Source organism: Anolis sagrei, chromosome 11 (genome assembly GCF_037176765.1).
Source record: "Anolis sagrei isolate rAnoSag1 chromosome 11, rAnoSag1.mat, whole genome shotgun sequence".
Lineage (NCBI taxonomy): Eukaryota > Metazoa > Chordata > Lepidosauria > Squamata > Dactyloidae > Anolis > Anolis sagrei.
The window spans coordinates 25,931,820-25,950,561 of record NC_090031.1 but is presented as its reverse complement, the minus strand read 5'-3'; the positions used below and the strand labels follow the sequence as shown (position 1 = coordinate 25,950,561).

General features: G+C 40.8%; 1 protein-coding gene across 2 annotated transcripts in view; it reads left to right on the top strand.

Moving 5' to 3' along the window:
* Positions 1 to 18,742, top strand: part of PAFAH1B1 (platelet activating factor acetylhydrolase 1b regulatory subunit 1) — a 61,785-nt gene that overhangs the window by 11,527 nt on the left and 31,516 nt on the right. For both annotated transcript variants that reach the window (XM_060756961.2, XM_067472058.1), the window contains exon 2: positions 17,285 to 17,489. In XM_060756961.2, coding sequence (XP_060612944.1) covers positions 17,458 to 17,489 — 32 coding nt within the window. In that variant the 5' untranslated portion in view covers positions 17,285 to 17,457. The remainder of the gene's footprint in view (positions 1 to 17,284; positions 17,490 to 18,742) is intronic.

Here is an 18,742-nt window from a genome sequence, read left to right as displayed (position 1 = left end):
TTACGTATCCTTCCAATAATAATAAAGAGAGCAAAATAATAAATGTAATTAAAAATAATAGAGTAAAATCGTGGAAAAGTAATAACAGTAACAATAGCGTAAAATAATAAATATAATAATAATAAAGTAAAATAATAAATGTAATTAAAATAATTGAGTAAAATCATGGAAATGTGATAATAAATAGAATAAAATAATCCAAGTAATGAAATAATAGTAATAACAGAGTAAAATAATAAATAACTTTGACTCAATTATTAGCTGAGGGGGGGCTTTTTAGCCTTAAAAGGGGGCTGAAAAACTTGGCTTATACTCGAGTTATAAAAGACATTTTTTAAATTGAGCTCTTCAAGAATCAAGGGTTGCTTCACTATCCTAAAACTTGATGTGTTCTCAGTTTAGCCAACAATGAATTATTTAAGCTAAATGTGCTCTTAAGTTCTTGGATGGATCTTCAGAAACAACAAGGTTCTCTCAGAGGGCGCCAATTACCAGTTCTCGGGAGCTCCTTGGGAGGTGTTATTTCTGGGATGTCAAATGTCTTTCTTATTTTGGATTCCTCATAGAAACATTGGTCCTCTTATCATAGGTAAGGGTGAATCACACATTCTCTGCTTTTGTTAACTCTGCCATTCCAAAATGTCTGTAAAATCCCTAGCAGCGGTTAGATACACAAGTGATGAAATGCTTTTGGAGGTGTGTCTGCATTCTATTTATTTACCATACCCCATTCTCTTGGAATTGGAACCATTGGACCTACCATTTAATGTTTTGCAGGAATAAAACTGATTCGCTTGACAGAGCTGCTTAAGATCTACAGTAGAGTCTGGCTTATCCGACCTTCACTTATCCGACATTCTGTCTTACCCAACACCCCTCTTTTCCTCTAGCATTTCCTCTTCAATTAAAGGAGTGCTCCCCAACTTTATCTTCATTCTCCATAAGTGAAAAGGGCAAGACGAGGAGGAGGAGGGAGGAAAGGGGGAAAAGAGGCGGAAGCGGAAGCATCCCTCTCTGTGATTTCCACGCTCCTCTTCTGCATCTGGGCACTTACTGTTGGGCCGGATCCTCCCTCTCTGTGATTTCCACGCTCCTCTTCTGCATCCGGGCACTTCCTGTTGGGCCGCATCCTCCCTCTCTGTGATTTCCACGCTCCTCTTCTGCATCTGGGCACTTCCTGTTGGGCCACTCTAACACCAAGCCATTGCTTGCTTTAACCCTTTGAGTCCCTGTTGTTAGTATTCTAGGTATCTAGTGCCGCATCGCACGGGTAACAGTAGAAGACTCTGTATTATCCGACATTTTCATTTATCCGACGTTCTGCTGGTCTGTTTATGTCGGATACGCGAGACTACTGTATTTGTGAAGATCTTAGCTGTGAAGGATGCAAGTTCCTTTTGTTTTAGTAGCTCACTATTAATCAGGAGCAATTAAATGTGGCAATGGTTGGAGGTATCATATTTTCTTTTGAAATGTCCAGATTGACTAAACATGGTCTGCGATTAGCTGGTAAATCATAATTTTAAATTGCGCGTTGCTTTTAAACCATAGTTTTGGAACTGTGGCATAAACCATTCCTCTCCAAAAGTTTTTTTTATCATAGATATGAGTGAACCTGCAAAAGTGAAGGAATTAAAATCAAAAGGTGAAAAAAAAATCAAACTATAGGCAGGTTGTAAGTCTGGTTTGTTTAAATCACATATGATGTTTGAATGCTTTATCTAATGTCAAAGTGGTGACATGCCACTGCAAGGAATTGGAGACTGCAACCAATACATGTATAACAAAGTGATTATAGTGCAAACATTTCATTCTTTGCTATTATAGTCCCAAATATTTAAATTTATATATTTATTTACTATATTTGTATACCACCCTTCACAGCCCTCAGGCGACTTAATTCCTTGGAATATCACAATGTCTGAATCAACAAGTGTTCAGCCATTGCCTTGGAAAGCAAATGATCAGTTTACCATTTGTAAAGTGTTCTGGGAGTCTTTTTGTCTGAAGCACAAGTATAAATGCTGTGACTGATAGAAAAATTATCAGCATTGAACTGGGTTTTTTTCCCCTCACTCTGATCAAATGCTCCATTTGAAAGTAGTTCTTAATTAATGCAAACAGTTCATTTCCTAGTTTCTTTTCTGTTGGCTTTATCTTTGAGTGTGACCTCTTGGAAAAAGATTCATAGTCATCACCAGATAATATAAAAATATTGATTGTAAATGTAAATCTTTCTTGCTCCAGTGCCTTTTTCAGCTTTGGGCTGACAATAGTTGAACTGCAGCTGGTCATAGTACAGAAGATGCTGGCAGGCATGAAATGAGTCTTTATTCCCCCTCCCTCTCTGAAATGAGACGATTCCAACATGGCGTATATTTGCAAATGAACTCATACTATGTTGTTGTCTGGATGAGAAAGGTTAACTTTATGCAGGATCTTACCTTGGTGGAGGCTCCTTCAATCAATCTACAGCTATCCTTCCATGTTTGTGGATCAAACCTCTATTTGGGTTCCTGTGAGTTTTCCAGGCCATGTTCCAGAAGCAATCTCTCCTGATATTTCACCCACGTTTATGGCAGGCATCCTCAGAGGTTGTGAGGTCTGATGGAAACTAGGCAAGTGGGGTTTATATATCTGTGGAATTATGTCCAAGGTGGGAGAAAGAACTCTTGTCTGTTTGGGGCAAATGTGAATGTTGCAGTGGGCTACCTTGATTAGTATTGAATGGCCTTGCAGCTTTAAAGCCTGACTGCTTTCTGCCTGTGAGGATCCTTTATTGGGAGGTGTTAGCTGGCCCTGATTGTTTCATATCAGGAATTGCCCTATTTTTTTAGTCTTGTTCTTTATTTACTGTCTTTTGGTTATGTTCAGAGTATTTGCTGCTACCCCGTGCCATTTGCAAATGGGACTTTGATAAATGAAGAAGAAAGGGCAGGTCGTGGGAAGAGACTGTGGCAGCTCTTCTTCCATCAGCAGCCTCATTGGATCTGGGCTCAGGGTAAAGCGAGACACAGAAGTTCCTTTTAAACTGAGACTTACTGATGTCCTAACAGCAGCTGATGCAACCCTTTCCCATTACCTTTGATCTCCTCCCTTCCCGATTTGGTTTCCTCCCAGCACCCCGAGATTTGACCACTGGCTAAGCCTAACTTGGGTTGCTGTAGGTTTTTCCGGGCTATATGGCCATGTTCTAGAGGCATTTTCTCCTGACGTTTCGCTTGCATCTATGGCAAGCATCCTCAGAGGTAGTGAGGTCTGTTTTCCTACTTCCAACAGACCTCACTACCTCTGAGGATGCTTGCCATAGATGCAGGCGAAACAGGAGAAAATGCCTCTAGAACATGGCCATATAGCCCGGAAAAACCTACAGCAACCCAGTGATTCCGGCCATGAAAGCCTTCGACAACACATTAAGCCTAACTTAACTGAATACATCTCGAGGGACACGTGTATTATCGAAATCCCCATTAAAATGGCATAGTTCAGCATGCCATCCTAGATGTTCCGTCATTAGAGGTGCAAATAGACATTTCCCGTGTGTACATATTATAGGATGTAGAGTGTGCTAGGGAAGACACAATTCTTGATGGCATTGATAACAAATGTGTGTATCCTTGTGTTTAAGTTGGTCTCATTTATAAGTTAAGGGCAAGTGCTGGGGCCAAATCATGGATTTGATGTGACCCATTGATAGGACAGTTTGAGTTCTGAAACTGTCCCTGCTGCTGAGAAGTATGTCCTGAATTAGAAGGAAGCATGGTGTCTGGGAGATGTCTTGTTGCTGCTGAGTGCTTTCACCCTGTTTCCCATCTATGGCAGCCCTCTCATAGGGCTTCCTTGTAAATATTTGGTTTGCAGTGATGTTCAACTGAGGCCGAGAGACAGTGACTTGCCCAGGGTCACCTGTTCTGGATTGTCTTGCTAGAAAAGAGAGACGTTGACTTGGTTTTCTTGAATTACTTTTTGGAACTTTCAATATATATGAGTTACGGTGAATGTTTTTTAACATTTCCTTTTTAAAACACTTCCTCCTAATCCCAGGTACCTTGAAGGCTACAGATCGTCCATCTCTATGGGGAATTGATTTAGGACAAATTTGTCTTTGTACTTTAAAAGTATTCCAATATCAGATATTTACATTACAGTTCAAAACAGTAGCAAAATTACTGGGTTGTAGGTTTTTTCGGACTATATGGCCATGTTCTAGAGGCGTTATCTCCTGACGTTTCGCCTGCATCTATGGCAAGCATCCTCGGAGGTAGTGAAGTCTGTTGGAACTAGGAAAATGGGTTTATATATAAACCCATTTTCCTAGTTCCAACAGATCTCACTTCCTCTGAGGATGCTTGCCATAGATGCAGGGAAAACATCAGGAGAGAATGCCTCTAGTCTAGAACATGGCCATATAGCCCAAAAAAATCTACAACAGCCCAGTGATTCCGGCCATGAAAGCCTTTGGCAAAGCAAAATTACAGTTATGAAGTAGCAATGAAAATAATTTTATGGTTGGGAGTTACCATAATTTGAGGAGCTGTATTAGGAAGGTTGAGAAACACTGCACTAGGCTATCCTGGCTCCTGGGTTTTTTTAAAAAAATTAAGTAGCATTGTGTATTATTTTAAAATTACAGAAAGGAAATTCCATCTGAACATGAGGAAGAACTTCTTGACTGTGAGAGCCATTCAGCAGTGGAACTCTCTGCCCCGGAGTGTGGTGGAGGCTCCTTCTTTGGAAGCTTTTAAACAGGCTGGATGGCCATCTGTCGGGGATGCTTTGAATGTAATTTTCCTGCTTCTTGGCAGAACAGGGTTGGACTGGATGGCCCATGAGGTCTCTTCCAACTCTATGATTCTATATAATCTCACCTAATCTGAGAATGTTTGCATAGAAGTAGCCCTAAAGATTTGGATGGATTGTGCCTTCCCCTGGATGCATGCAGATATGGATAGAGAATTATGTGTATTTTAAGACCAGTCTAAAGAAGAATATTCCTTTGTATCCATGACTGCCAAAGGGAAAATGGCATCAACATGCAGGGTAGTTGCTGTTCTTGTTTAGTATTTTGATAGGATCATAATTATATCAGGAACAGTAGATTTAGTTTTAGCTGGTGATTAATACTGTAGCAAACCTATGACTTATTTTTACCCTTTGGTTTTGTAAAGGCCCAAGGATTCCAAAAGCACGAGGTCCTCTCTCAGTGGTTCAAAAGCTTCCTAACACTCTGGCCCTTTAATACAGTTCTTCACTTTGTGGTGACCCCCAACCATAACATTATTTTCCTTGCTTCTTCATAATTGTAATGTTGCTACTGTTATGAATCGTCATGTAAAGCATCTGATATGCAGGGTGTATTTTCATTAACTGGACCAAATTTGGCACAAATACCCAATACGCCCAAATTTGAATACTGGTGGGGTTGATTTTGCCATTTGGGAATTGTACTTGTTGGGATTTATAGTTACAATAGATTTATAGTTACAATCAAAAAGCATTCTGAATTCCACCAGTGATGGAATTGAACCAAACTTGGCACACACAACTCCCATGACCAACTGAAAATACTGGAAGGCTCTAGTGGACATTGATGTTGTGTTTTGGATTTGTAGTACACCTACATCCAGAGAGTACTGTTAACTGAATAATAGATCTGAACCAACTTGGCATGAATACTCAATATGCCCAAATGTGAATACTGGTGGAGTTTGGGGAAAATAGACTTGACATCTGGGAGTTATAGTTGCTAGGATTTATAGTTCACCTACAATCAAAGAGCATTCTGAACCCCACCAATGAGAGAATTGAACCAAACTTCCCACACAGAACCCCCATGACCAACAGACAATACTGTGCTTTCTGATAGTCTTTGGTGATCCCTCTGATACCCCCTTGTGACCCCCCCCCCAGGGGTCCCAACCACCAGGTTGAGAAACTTTGTCCTATCTGATCTTGGTATCTAAACATGGTCAGCCCTGTTCAGTATTTATATGGGAGACCAGCAAAGAACGATAGATGCTGTAGGCTACATTTCAGAGAAAGGAATTAGCAAAACCACTTGAGTAATCCTTGCCTAAGAAAATTGTATGAAATGCATGTGGTCAATTAGTGATTTGAAGACACAAACACACTTTGTTGGGTCATTTGTTTCAATCTGCATTCCTTAAAGAAAGGCTACCAGTCTATGTAGTTGCATAGCTTGTTTTGTCCAGAGGCTGACCCCATTTCCTTGAGAAGCCTCACATGGTTATCCATAACTGGTATTCAGAAGTCTGCTCCCACTAAGTAGTGGCAGATCTTGTGTATTTGTTATTAACTACAAGCTTTTTTTGCTTACTGTCTTGACCTTTCATGTTTACTGCATTTTTCTATTCCATGATTTTTATTTTATTTTTTTTTTGGCCAATTTTGCTTCAGTGCTGTTGCCTCAAGCCACCTTCCCTCCCTAAGTCGCAATAATTTCCAAACACCTGTAAAGTATATCTTGTAAATCTGCTGTTTACCCCATCTTCCTTAAAAATGAGATACTCATAGTTTTCATTTGGTACTTAAAGTGGCTGTCTGTATTTGGTGATTTCTGGGTAGTATATGTGTCTTTCCTCTCTTCCCTGTTTATTGTCACAATCTCATGTGTCTTGTAAGCTGCCCTGAGCCTCTTTTGTGAGATGATGGCATGATATAAGTAAAGATTTATTATTATTATTATTATTATTATTATTATTATTATTTTACTGACACAAAAGCACAGTATGTCACAGCAAATGAGATCTATATGCTGGATTTCGTATCCAAAAATCACAAGTCGAAAACTTTCCAAATGTCTAGGATTGTGTGATGTATTTTCGAATGATGCGCGCAGATCCAAGTAAGGTGGCCTTTTGCAATTGACAGATCATGATTTTGTCAATGTTTATTGTTTCCAAATGCTGGCTGAGGTCTTTTGGCAAGGCACCCAGTGTGCTGATGACCACTGGGACCACCTGTACTGGTTTATGCCAGAGCCTTTGCAGTTCGATTTTGAGGTCTTGATAGTGGCTGAGTTTTTCCTGTTGTTTTTCCTCAATGCGGCTCTTACCTGGTATGGTTACATCAATATTATTATTATTATTATTATTATTATTATTATTAGAGTGGAGAGGTTGGGTTGAGCAACCTGATATCATACAATAGATTTAATGGTTCAATGAGGATTGAATTCATGTCCTTAGTCCTGGACAGATGTGCAAACTACTATAACTCACATGGTAGCTACAAGGGTTGGGATGGAAGGATGTAAATCCCAACAGGTCTTGAAAGCACTGCATTGGTCCAGTTCCCTTCTCTTAAAACAGATTTGCACATTCATTTTCTGCCAAGATGCTTAAAGCAAAGGTGACATGAAGTCTGAACCTGTGCATATTTACTTCTAGTTGCGTCTCTGGTAGGTGTTATTCCTGGTTAACTATATGCATTTCTACAGTTGTGCTTCCAAAGTTGGGCTGCATATGTCATTGTGGATTTTTACAAGTGTAGTCCTCTAAGGTGGTATAAAAATACTGTTTGGTTCTTTATTTATTTATATATATATTTCCTATATTTATGCCCCGCCCTTCTCCCCCCAAAGGGAGAATATTTTAATAATTTGATAAAAAATAATTTACCATTTGGCTATGTATACATGTTTTATAATTTGTTGCATTATGTGGTATCATATTTCATCATTGGAAATCAGAAGTGTCATAGCTCGTTCTTGTTTTTCTATCTAGTTGCTAGTCCAGAATCAAGACCTTTGGCCACAAGATTACTACATTGTGTGCTTGTAGAACATTCCCTGCCATAGTTCTTAACACCTAAATGAAACAATTGAGGTGTGTTTGTCTGTGTGTAGTTACAAGGAGCTGTATCCGAAGGTATGTCTAAGCCAGTGGTTCCCAAACCTTTTTTGACCAGGGACCACTCTCCAACATGAGTACCAAAAAAGGTTACGAATAAATTTTTGGTTAACTTTAGATTCAGTTTGGTTATTTGGGGTGCCAATTCAAAAAATTGCATAAGGTCGATCAGCTCTAGTTTCTGATACAGAACATATGCCACCCAGCAATTGCCATCTGCCCACAGAAAACCATATTTAATCATTTAGCGCTGATGTGGTCGTAGTAATCTTTTGCGGGTAGTCAGCCACTACCCTCTTGCCATCCCCGTTGCCTCAGCACTATAAGAAAGTTTTACTAAACTAGTCGCTCTCCTTGCCGCGTAGTTTCAAGGCAACCATGTAGTAATGGTGAGGCTGCAGACCATATTTTCGTTCTTGTGTGCCACTGGTGGTCCACGGACCATAGGTTGGGAACCACTGCACTAGATAGAACACTGTTTTCTTTTAGGGAGAAAACTGAGGCAAATTACCTATTAAGACATTCTGCTTTCGCTCTGTCTACAGTGAGTATTTCACTTTTCTTTTCCATACCGTCGTCCTAACATTTCCTTGTTTGTCCTTTTGCTTTGAATGTCATCCTTAACATCTTTTTTGTAATGTTTAACCTCTCTAGCAAAGCTGAGCTCATTCTGACCTTTATCACCTATAAGAAACTCTCTTGACTCAAATACTCACCCACTATTCTTTATTAAAATTAGATTCTTGGAAGTCCATACTATCTTATCAAGTATGAACCAGAGCTGATCCTGCTTAGCTTCCAAGTTCAGACTGAATCTGGTGCCTTGAGGGTGTTTATGGGCTTATGGATCCTGTCAGTCCCAGTAGTACGCAGGCAGGCAGAGGGGTTTGAGTTCTGTATTTGAGGTGGGGAAACCTCATCGATATTTGTAAAATTGTTCTCCTTAGGAGTGGTGGCTCTAGTGGTGAAGTTACGCTACTTGTTGAAGTGTTGCCCATCTTTTCGTTAATAGCTGAATTGAAAGGCAGTCCCATCTGCTTGGCTGACCTACTAAACGTGTGTAGACCGCCATCCCTGTGGAGTAAATGTGCTTTAACCAGATCAAAAGGTCAGGGTCCTTGCCTCGTCTTGCTCAGTTGGTATTAGCATGTAAATAGCAGCTAATGCACCATGGTAATTCTATTTAGTCCTGACTGTGTGTCTTTCCGTATGTATTACAAAGAAAGTTTGCATTAAAGGGCTGACTCTTGCAGGAAATCTTTTTTTTTAATGCAATCTAATTCCATGTTGATAACTCGTCTTTTGTAGTAATGGCTTTAACAGTAATCTTCAGGTGAAGAATGCTAGTAAACAATGGGGATCTTCATAAAAACAAGTTTAGAAAGGCGGAGGACTGACCACATTCCAACTTTTGGGCATTATTTGCCATTTTTTAATTTTTTTAAAATAAGGTTAGATTTTATTGGACATTGCTTCATTTGTTTAAAGTTTCTCTTTTCGCTGAACATAAATGTAAAGCAAGATTAGAGTGGGAGGAAGGCATAGGTGTGAAAATTGGCGGAAGGATTGTCACCATGCTATGCAGATTACATCATACTAGCAGACAATAGCAAAGACAGTGATCGTTCCAAAAGTCAAGGAAGGAAGTGCAAAAGGCAGGTTTTGAGTCAGACATGTAGAAGAGCACAAAAACAATAAGCAGGGATGATTCGCATAGATTTAAAGTAGAAAATGAAGACATTGAAATGCTCCATGTTCTCCTACACCAGTGTTTCCAAACCTTTTTTTGACCAGGGACCACTCACCAACATGAGTACCAAAAGGGTTGCAAATCAATTTTTGGTCAACTTTAGATTTGGTTTGGTTATTTGGGGAGCTGATTCAGAAAATTGCATTGGATAGATCACATTATCTCTACTTTCTGATACAGAACATATGCCATCCAGTGGTTCCCAACTTTTCTTTGACCAGGGACCACTTGACCACTTTGACCAGGGACCACTCTCCACGATTAGTACCAAAAGGGTTATGAATCAATTTTTGGTCAACTTTAGATTTGGCTTGGTTATTTGGGGTGCTAATTCAGAAATTGCATTGGATAGACAGCATCAGCTTTAGTTTCTGATACAGAACATATGCCATCAAGTAGTCGCCAGCTGCTTGCCCACAGAAAACCATCTGGATGAGAAAGGTTAACTTCAGGCAGGATATTACCTTGTTGGAGGCTCCTTCAATCAATCTACAGGTATCCCTCCATGTTTGTGGATCAAACCTTTGATTGGGTTGCTGTGAGTTTTCCAGGCAGTATGGCCATGCTCCTGACGTTTTGCCCACATCTATGACAAGCATCTTCAGAAGTTATGAGGTCTGCTGGAATCTAGGCAAGTAAGGTTTATATATCTGGAATGTCCAGGGTGGGAAAAAGAATTCTTGTCTGCTTGCAGCAAGTGGGGGAATGTTGCAGTTGGCCAGCTTGATTAGCATTGAATAGCCTTGTACTTCAAAGCCTGACTGCTTCCTGCCTGGGAGGATCCTTTGTTGGGAGGTGTTATCTGACCCTGATTGATTCTTGTCTGGAATTCCTGTTTTTTTTTAGTGTTGCTCTTTATTTACTGTCCTGATTTTAGCATTTTTTTCATACTGGTAGTTAGATTGTGTTCTTTTTCATGGTTTCCTCCTGTTGAAATTGTCCACATGCTTGTAGATTTCAGTGGCTTCTCTGTGTAGTCCAACTTGTTAGTTGTTATACTGCAACAGTCACACTTGCCCCCAACAGACAAGAGTTCTTTCTCTCACCTTGGGCATTCTACAGATATATAAATCTCACTCACCTAGTTTCCAATTTTTATTTATTTATTTATTTTACAGTATTTATATTCCACCCTTCTCACACCGCAGGGGACTCAGGGTGGATTACAATGCACATATCCATGGCAAACATTCAATGCCATAGACATATAACATATATAGACAGACACAGAGGCAATTTAACATTCCAGCTTTCCGGCTTCATGAGGATATGCTTGATTCCAGCCGCTTCACCGTCCACTTGTGACACCAAGTCCTGGATGGAGTACTTCCTCATTCTTACACACGCTGCTGGAAGGTTTTATGGTATCGTAAATTAGGTAGATTAGCCTCCCTGCATAAGCGGTACCTAAATTTCCTACTTGACAGATGCAACTGTCTTTCGGGCTGCATAGGTCAACAGGAAGCTAGACTCTGACCCGGGCTGGTTTTGAACTCATGATCTCTTGGTCAGTAGTGATTTAATGCAGATGGCTACTAACTAGCTGCACCACAGCCTGGTCAGTTTCCAACTGACTTCACAACCTCAGAGGGTGCCTGCTATAGGTGTGGGTGGAACATCAGGAGATAATACTTCTGCAACATGGCCATACAGCCCGGAAATCTCACAGCAACCCAGTGATTCCGGCCATGAAAGCCTTCGACAACTCATTGGTCTTTCTGTCTCCCTTAAGGTCCAGTCTCTGAAACCTCCAAATGCCCCTAAAAAAAATCCATGTCTCCCCCCCCCCCCCAAATATCTTGGGGATTTTGAGGAGGAGGACTCCTGTATTTTGCAGTGGTTCTGAGCCATAGGGGTGAAAAAATAGATCACCTTATTTATTTATTTATTTTTTGATGGCTAGAGCCTTCAGCTCACCAATGTGGCCTGCTGGCACTTTGCTAGTTCAGAATGGTCTTGGGGTTTCTTTTTGCACTCCTTGCCAGCTACAAAAGCATGGCTTCGTTGCAAAATTGATAGCTGTGTTCTTATGCAACAGATATTTTAGGAAGGTTTTCTAAGGAGAACTTGAATGGATTGGATACATGCGAATTTGACAACTTGACCTGCCTGATCTAGTATTGCTAGGTCTGGTTTCATAAGACTAGCGGTGAGATAAAAACTAAATGCTAAGCATCCCCTCATAAAATGAGTAGCATTCAGCCGTTATCATTCATCAGGCAACCAGTTGCTTGTTAAGTTGTGGATTTTAAAGGATAGTATTAATTCTCATGAATATAAAGAAAAAAATATTGATCCTAGTCAGTGTGTTTCACTCTCATGTTAACTGTGTTAAAACTATTATTATTATTACTCTATTTTTTTCATTATGTACATTATGGCACAATCTGCAGCTTGCTTACATATTTAACATGTTAAAGAACATGAATGGGATGTGGTGCCTTTCTCTAGAATCATAGCCCTTTTTGCTGATGAGTCATCGCAACTTGTGCACTAATGCAAGTGAAGTTACATGAGCAGTACTGTTGTCAGATTCATTTTATGTAAATACCTTGAGTGTGATGAATGAGTAAGTAAAATGTGTGTACAATGAACTCTTTTAATTAAACTCTCTGCTTAACCTTCTTCTTAAAAAAAAAGAATTTTGGTGTTCTGTGCAGTGGGAACAATGATATCTTACAATGGTGGAAGCCATGTAGAAAGCTGGCAAAGCAAACATTCCATAAATATTCAAGAATATGGCGATATGGTGCCCTTTTGGCGATATGGTGCCTTTTTGGCGATATTCAAGAATATGGCGATATGGTGTGGACAAGATACTTGGAGGAATGAGGCCTACCACATGCATCCTGGACCCCTGTCCATCCTGGCTTTTGAAAGAAGCCAGAGGGGGATTGGCCGAGTGGCTGAAGGTGGTGGTTAATGCCTCCCTTCGGGAAGGCATCATTCCAGCGAGCTTAAAACAAGCTATAATAAAACCGCTGTTGAAAAAACCATCACTGGACCCCACTCAATTCGACAACTATCGGCCAGTTTCCAATCTCCCCTTCTTGGGCAAAGTCTTGGAACGTGTGGTGGCCTTGGTAGACACTGGGAGACAGTATAGAGCCCTTCTGGGACGCCTCACAGGGATGGGCCTTGGAGGTACTGTTTTGCAGTGGCTCCGGTCATTCCTAGAGGGTCGGTCTCAGAAGGTGTTATTGGGAGACACCTGTTCAACCCCACAACCATTGTCTTGTGGGGTTCCTCAGGGCTCTATACTGTCTCCCAGGGCACACCCAGACAACGTTCGGCAGCCAGGTTGCTAACAGGAGCGGCACTCAGGGAGCACACCACTCCTCTGTTGCGCCAGCTCCACTGGCTGCCAATCTGCTACCGGGCACAATTCAAGGTGCTGGCTTTAGCCTATAAAGCCCTAAACAGTTCTGGCCCTACTTACCTCTCCGAACGCATCTCCTCCTATGAACCGACTAGGACATTAAGATCATCTGGGGAGACCCTGCTCTCGGTCCCGCCCGCATCGCAGGCGCGGTTGGCGGGGACGAGAGACAGGGCCTTCTCGGTGGTGGCCCCCCGGCTGTGGAACGCCCTACCTGCGGACATCAGACAGGCCCCCTCACTGCTGGCATTCCGGAGGAAGGTCAAGACCTGGCTTTATGAACAAGCGTTTGGCTAATTGTGCAATGAAACACAGTAAGATGGTACAATCGAACACAGGAATTGGTATAAAGGATTATGATTGCGGATTCTGATTTTGATTTGTTTGCTGAGGCGCATGTTTATGTTAATGATTGCTTGATTTGATATGTTTTGTATAATGTGTTTTAACTGCTTTTTGATGTTGTTGTGTGAACCTTTACTATGTAAACCGCCTTGAGTCACCTTTTTTGGCTGAGAAAGGCGGTATAGAAGTAAAGCAAATAAATAAATAAATAAATATTTTTATGTGTATGCTCACCAGATGAAATCAATTGTAAATAATAGGATTCAAAGTTTAAATAATTAAAAATACATTTTTTCTATTTCCTATCTCAGCCAGGGTTTTAATGCTTTTATCATTTTATCTTGCACATTTGGCCCGCCTTGTATGATTGATTTTATTGTGATTTTAGTGCATTGTTTATTTTATTTTGTTGGATTATATATTTTGCTGTGTTTACTTTTTCTGTTGTTTTGTATTTTATTTCGTTGTATTGTTTTTGGGCATGGCCTCATGTTAGCCGCCCCGAGTCCCCATTGGGGAGATGGTGGTGGGGGTATAAATAAAAATTATTATTATTATAAAAATAACGTAAGTCAGGAGTCCTTGCTCCTTTGGAGTGGTGCGTGGAGAGAAGTTGTGCAAAGGAGACCAAAGGAGGTCCTTGGTTTCAGAGGGAAAGGCAGCAGTGTTATCAGGTATTGTTTAATAGCTGAAACCTCTAACATACAGTGATACTGGTTTATTTTGTAGTATAGATACAATATCAAGATGGCTTTCTGTCTTCAGATAGCTTTTGTCTGCAAAAGGCAGGAGGTACAGCCAGTATAGCTAGTAATGAGTCTTGCAGGAAGCTGTCATTCAACAACATCTGAAGGTTTCCAGAAACCATCTGTAAATAAATTTCTATAGTAAGTAGTTTTCAGATAGCAGAAAGTGTGTGTGTGTATTCAATAGACAAAATGCTACAAACACATAGGCATACATACAAGCTTGGATACCCAGCATTGTCTGGGTTATTTGAAAAAGTCAATTTTCAAAATGCGTAAGGTTGTGGGTGAACTGAACCTCAAATCATTCCAGGTTAACCCCCTTTTTTCGTGTCAGGAGCAACTTGAGAAATTGCGAGTCACTTCTGATGTGAGAGAATTGGCCGTCTGCAAGGACGTTGCCCAGGGGAGACCCGGATGTTTTGATGTTTTGCCATCCTTGTTAAAACATCTAACATACAGTGATACTGGTTTCTCTCATGTCCCTGCATGGGGAGCTGTAGCTGACAGAGCTCATCCACGCTCTCCCCGGATTCAGACCTCCGATCTGTTGGTCTTCAGTCCTGCTGGCACAAGGGTTTAACCCATTGTTCCAACAAGGGCTTTGGTTAGCCCTCTGAAACTCCAGATGCATCATTGGTGGGGTTCAGTGTGCTCTCTGGCTGTAGGGTAAACTACAACTACCAACATGGTGAGTTGGTCCCCTTAAAACCCTCCAGGTTGAGTTAATCATGGGGCATCTTGTGTGCCAAGATGGGTCCAGGTCCATCATCAGTGGAGGTTACCGTTTCTCTGGTTGTGGGTGAACTACAAATCCCAGAAAGGAAGGTCAATTCCTCTCAAACTCCTCCATATCATATACAGGGTTAGTCAAAATGCATAGGCCAATAAGCCATTCAATTGAATGGCTTATTGGCCTATGCATTTTGACTAACCCTGTATTTTGGCATATCAGGTATGTGTGCCAAATTTGTTCCAGCTCCATCGGTGTTTGGGTTCACAGTGCTCTTTAGATGTTGGTGAACTACAACTCCTATAAATCCCTCCAAAGACCTCAAGTATTTTTTCTTGGTCATGGCGGTTCTGTGTGCCAAGTTAGTTCCAGGTCCTTTGTTGGTGGAGTTCAGAATGCTCTTTGATTGCAGGAGAACTATACATTCCAGGACCTACAACTCCTCTAAATCAAATTCCACACCAATGGAGAGAGTCGGAAATACTGGGATGTCTGTGTTGGAGGAAAAACAAAAGATCTAGGATGAAATTGTCCTGGTATGAAAGCCTTTACTTGGGTGGTGGGCAGAATGGTGTTTGTGGAGGACATGGGCAGGGCTCTTGGACATGTTCATAGTGCTCACTGTAACCTGCAATGTCATTGAAGGGAGGGCCATTGGTGTATCATTAGTAGTAGGAGCTATAGCTGTTTGCAGAGGTGGGAGCTTGCCTGTGTGACACCCCAGCCACATACACAAATACACATTTTCACTTTTAGTGTGTGTGTGTGTTTAGAAATTTCTGTTAAGTCATCCTGAACAATGTGGATCAACCTAGCCATAGATCGGTTGGAGTACTGTACTTTTACTCTTGTGAGTGGAATGGCCTAGTCCATCCCCAGAGTACCTAAAAGAAGCACCAGCCCTTTCTATTCCCTCCGCTGTTGGCATGGCTTCTGCTATTTTTGGGTGCCTGTGTGGGGAAATGGTGGCAGTGGCCCCTTGAGGAAGTATTGGTACTTTCTTCTTCTGGGGAATGACCCTCACCATATCAGAATCCATAATTTTGGGCCCGAAACCTGTCTTTGACTTATACATGATGTTTGTTGTGCAGAAATGGATTTTAGCCAGGTCCCATGCAAAAGACACACAAGCAAGAGAGATAAAGGAACAGAAAAACTACTCTTATCTGCAGAGGCAAAACATAAACTTGCAGTGTTGCATACAAAATCAAACAGTACAACAAACTTACATAGTCCTTGTAAGTAACACAGAATAAGGCTTTTTCATCTTCATTCAAATGAGAGAGCAAAACATAAACCTTGAGTAAATAGCTATTCCACCATAGCAAAGAGCATCGTTGTTAGAGCATAGCAGCATTACAGCATATTGCTTCTCCAAACTGTATTCTAAAATCCATACTGTTATACTCCATTGAGTGTGGCCCAAACATGCTGACTGACCTACATTACCAGCTGCACATAACAATTAACATCATAAGGTTTTTCTTTAACACACACACTTGATCCTGCTACGATGTACTGTAGCAATGCTGATGTATACATGAGTACATACAGTAATGGGATGGCTCTCTATTTCAAGATGGAGTTCACATTGGAAATCCACCCCGTCCAGCTGAATGACCAACTCCTTTCTTCCTCCAAAGCCATATTCCTGAATTCTTTGTAACCCAATTACTGTATTTATTTCTTTGATACTAAAATGCCATCAATTGTAAGACATACACTAACTTCAGTACCACTAACAGAACGAAAAGATATCTGTAACTCGTGATTCTAATTTTCAGAAATGTTTATATGGGGGGAATATATCTTAGAAACAAATAAATGCTGTAGTTTTTGGCTTTCAATTTGCCATAATTTATATTTAGCTATCACCTCGAAGTTTAAGATTTTTTGGGGAGGCCCTGCTCTCGGCCCTGCCTTTGGCGCAAACATGCTGGGTAGACACGAGGGACAGGGCCTTCTTGGTGGTGGAACTCACTCCCCAGCAAAATCAGATCAACAGCATCCCTCTTCTCCTTCAGGAGGAAATTGACAATGTGGTTATGGGACCAGGCCTTTGGGTAGCTTGCAGATAATTGACAATGACAATGATGAAAAAGCTATGGAAAATGGACTATGGATAGGCTTCCGATTGTGTTGTGTTCACTGAATTCATTTCTAGATAACGCTATACAGTCAGTATTATTGCACGTTTATCATTGTACTTTCTAATTTAATGTACTATTTGTTATGTATGTCATCGAATTGTACCGGCTGTAAGCTGCCCTGAGCGCCCCCCCCCCATGGGGGGGTTGAGAAGGGTGGGGTTCAAATGCTTGAAATAAATAATAAATAAATAAATTTGGCACATTATTTGGTTTCGCTAATGAAAAATCACTGAATTGTGTAGTTGCAACAAACAACTTCTATAAAAGTAAAATCTGTATTTCTTATCCTTACTATTCTTTTTTTTTTTAGATGGAATGAATCCTTGTTGAATGCATCTTCTCTTCTTTTTGGAGTTTACCTGTGGAAAAGAGCTGTCCTTTGATTGGAGCCACTTTGTGGCAAACCAAACTGTGGACCTCAAACTCTCAGAGCTGCTTGACAAGGAGACCACCGAGCGACGTTAACCTGACACTACAGCCACCATGGTGCTGTCGCAGAGGCAACGGGATGAGCTGTAAGTAACTCCACTGTCTCATTACAAACATTTGTTGCTTACAGATAGCTGTTGCCATTAACCGACCTCTAACTCAACATCTGTAGCACAAATGGGAAACATTTCTCTTCTCATGATCCGTGTTGCTGCTAAAGTCTCCCAGGATAGTAGTGGTAAAAAAAATGTTTTGAAGTACTTTGGGCTCATTTGATATCCTAAAATGCATTAAAATATGGCTTCTACATGTTGCTCTTTTGCTGCCAGCAACCAATTGACTAATTGCAGAGCTACAGGGGGCTTGCAGGCTCATGAAACCAGGAGCGGGTCTGGTGTGGTTCACATCTCTCAATAATCCCATAGAGTCCGCAAAGCATGATAGTGAATGATTAAGTTAGTGACTGCACGTTGCTCATTTGTCCTCTGCTGGACACTGTAGTTGAGTGGCAATTTCAGGTGGTATTTTAGGAGGTTGCTGGAGGTTATCCTCTTAAAAATGAGCTTTTTTCCTGTATCCCCACACACGATAATTAGGGGTGCAGTGTTTTTGTAGCACATGCTCAGCTTGCTCAGAGTAAATTCACTGCAGCCTTCCAAACCAGACTAATAACTAGAAAATCAACTGACAATAATAGTTGAAGTTGGGAGACAAAATGGCGCAAATACTCCTCTCTCCCATTGCCCCAAATGTTTTTTCTCTTGCCTCATGTCTCTTCCAACTCATTCTGCTGCATATAGAGGCCAGGTCTTAATAATAATCATCATCATCATCTTTATTTGTTACCCCGCCACCATCTCCCCAATGGAGATTCAGAGCGGCTTATATGGGGCCAAGCCCAAATGACAATTACAACAAAGAAAACCAAAACACAGACAGAAAATGTGAATAATAAACAATAACATCTTAGTTAAATAAAACACATGAATACATAACAATATGAAAAATAAAAAATATGCACAGGCACTGTAATGGGCGGGCAACATGTAGTAATCAAGAAGACAAACTGATTAAAACTAATTAAAATGTCGGGCGAGATAAAAGAGGGAAGCAGGTAATTACCCTTTGTAGTATTACTCTGGGCTTTTAAAAGCCATTTTAAGTCTATTATGTATTCCACAAAAGTGTGGCATCTCAATGTTAATTTTCTACTAAGTGGGAGTGGGAAGTACAGTATTGTGCAGTACAATCAACTCCTTTTTTATGGATATAGTAGATATTAATCCTCCCACCTTTAAGAAGGGCGACTAAAATGATCAAGGGTCTGGAGAACAAGCAC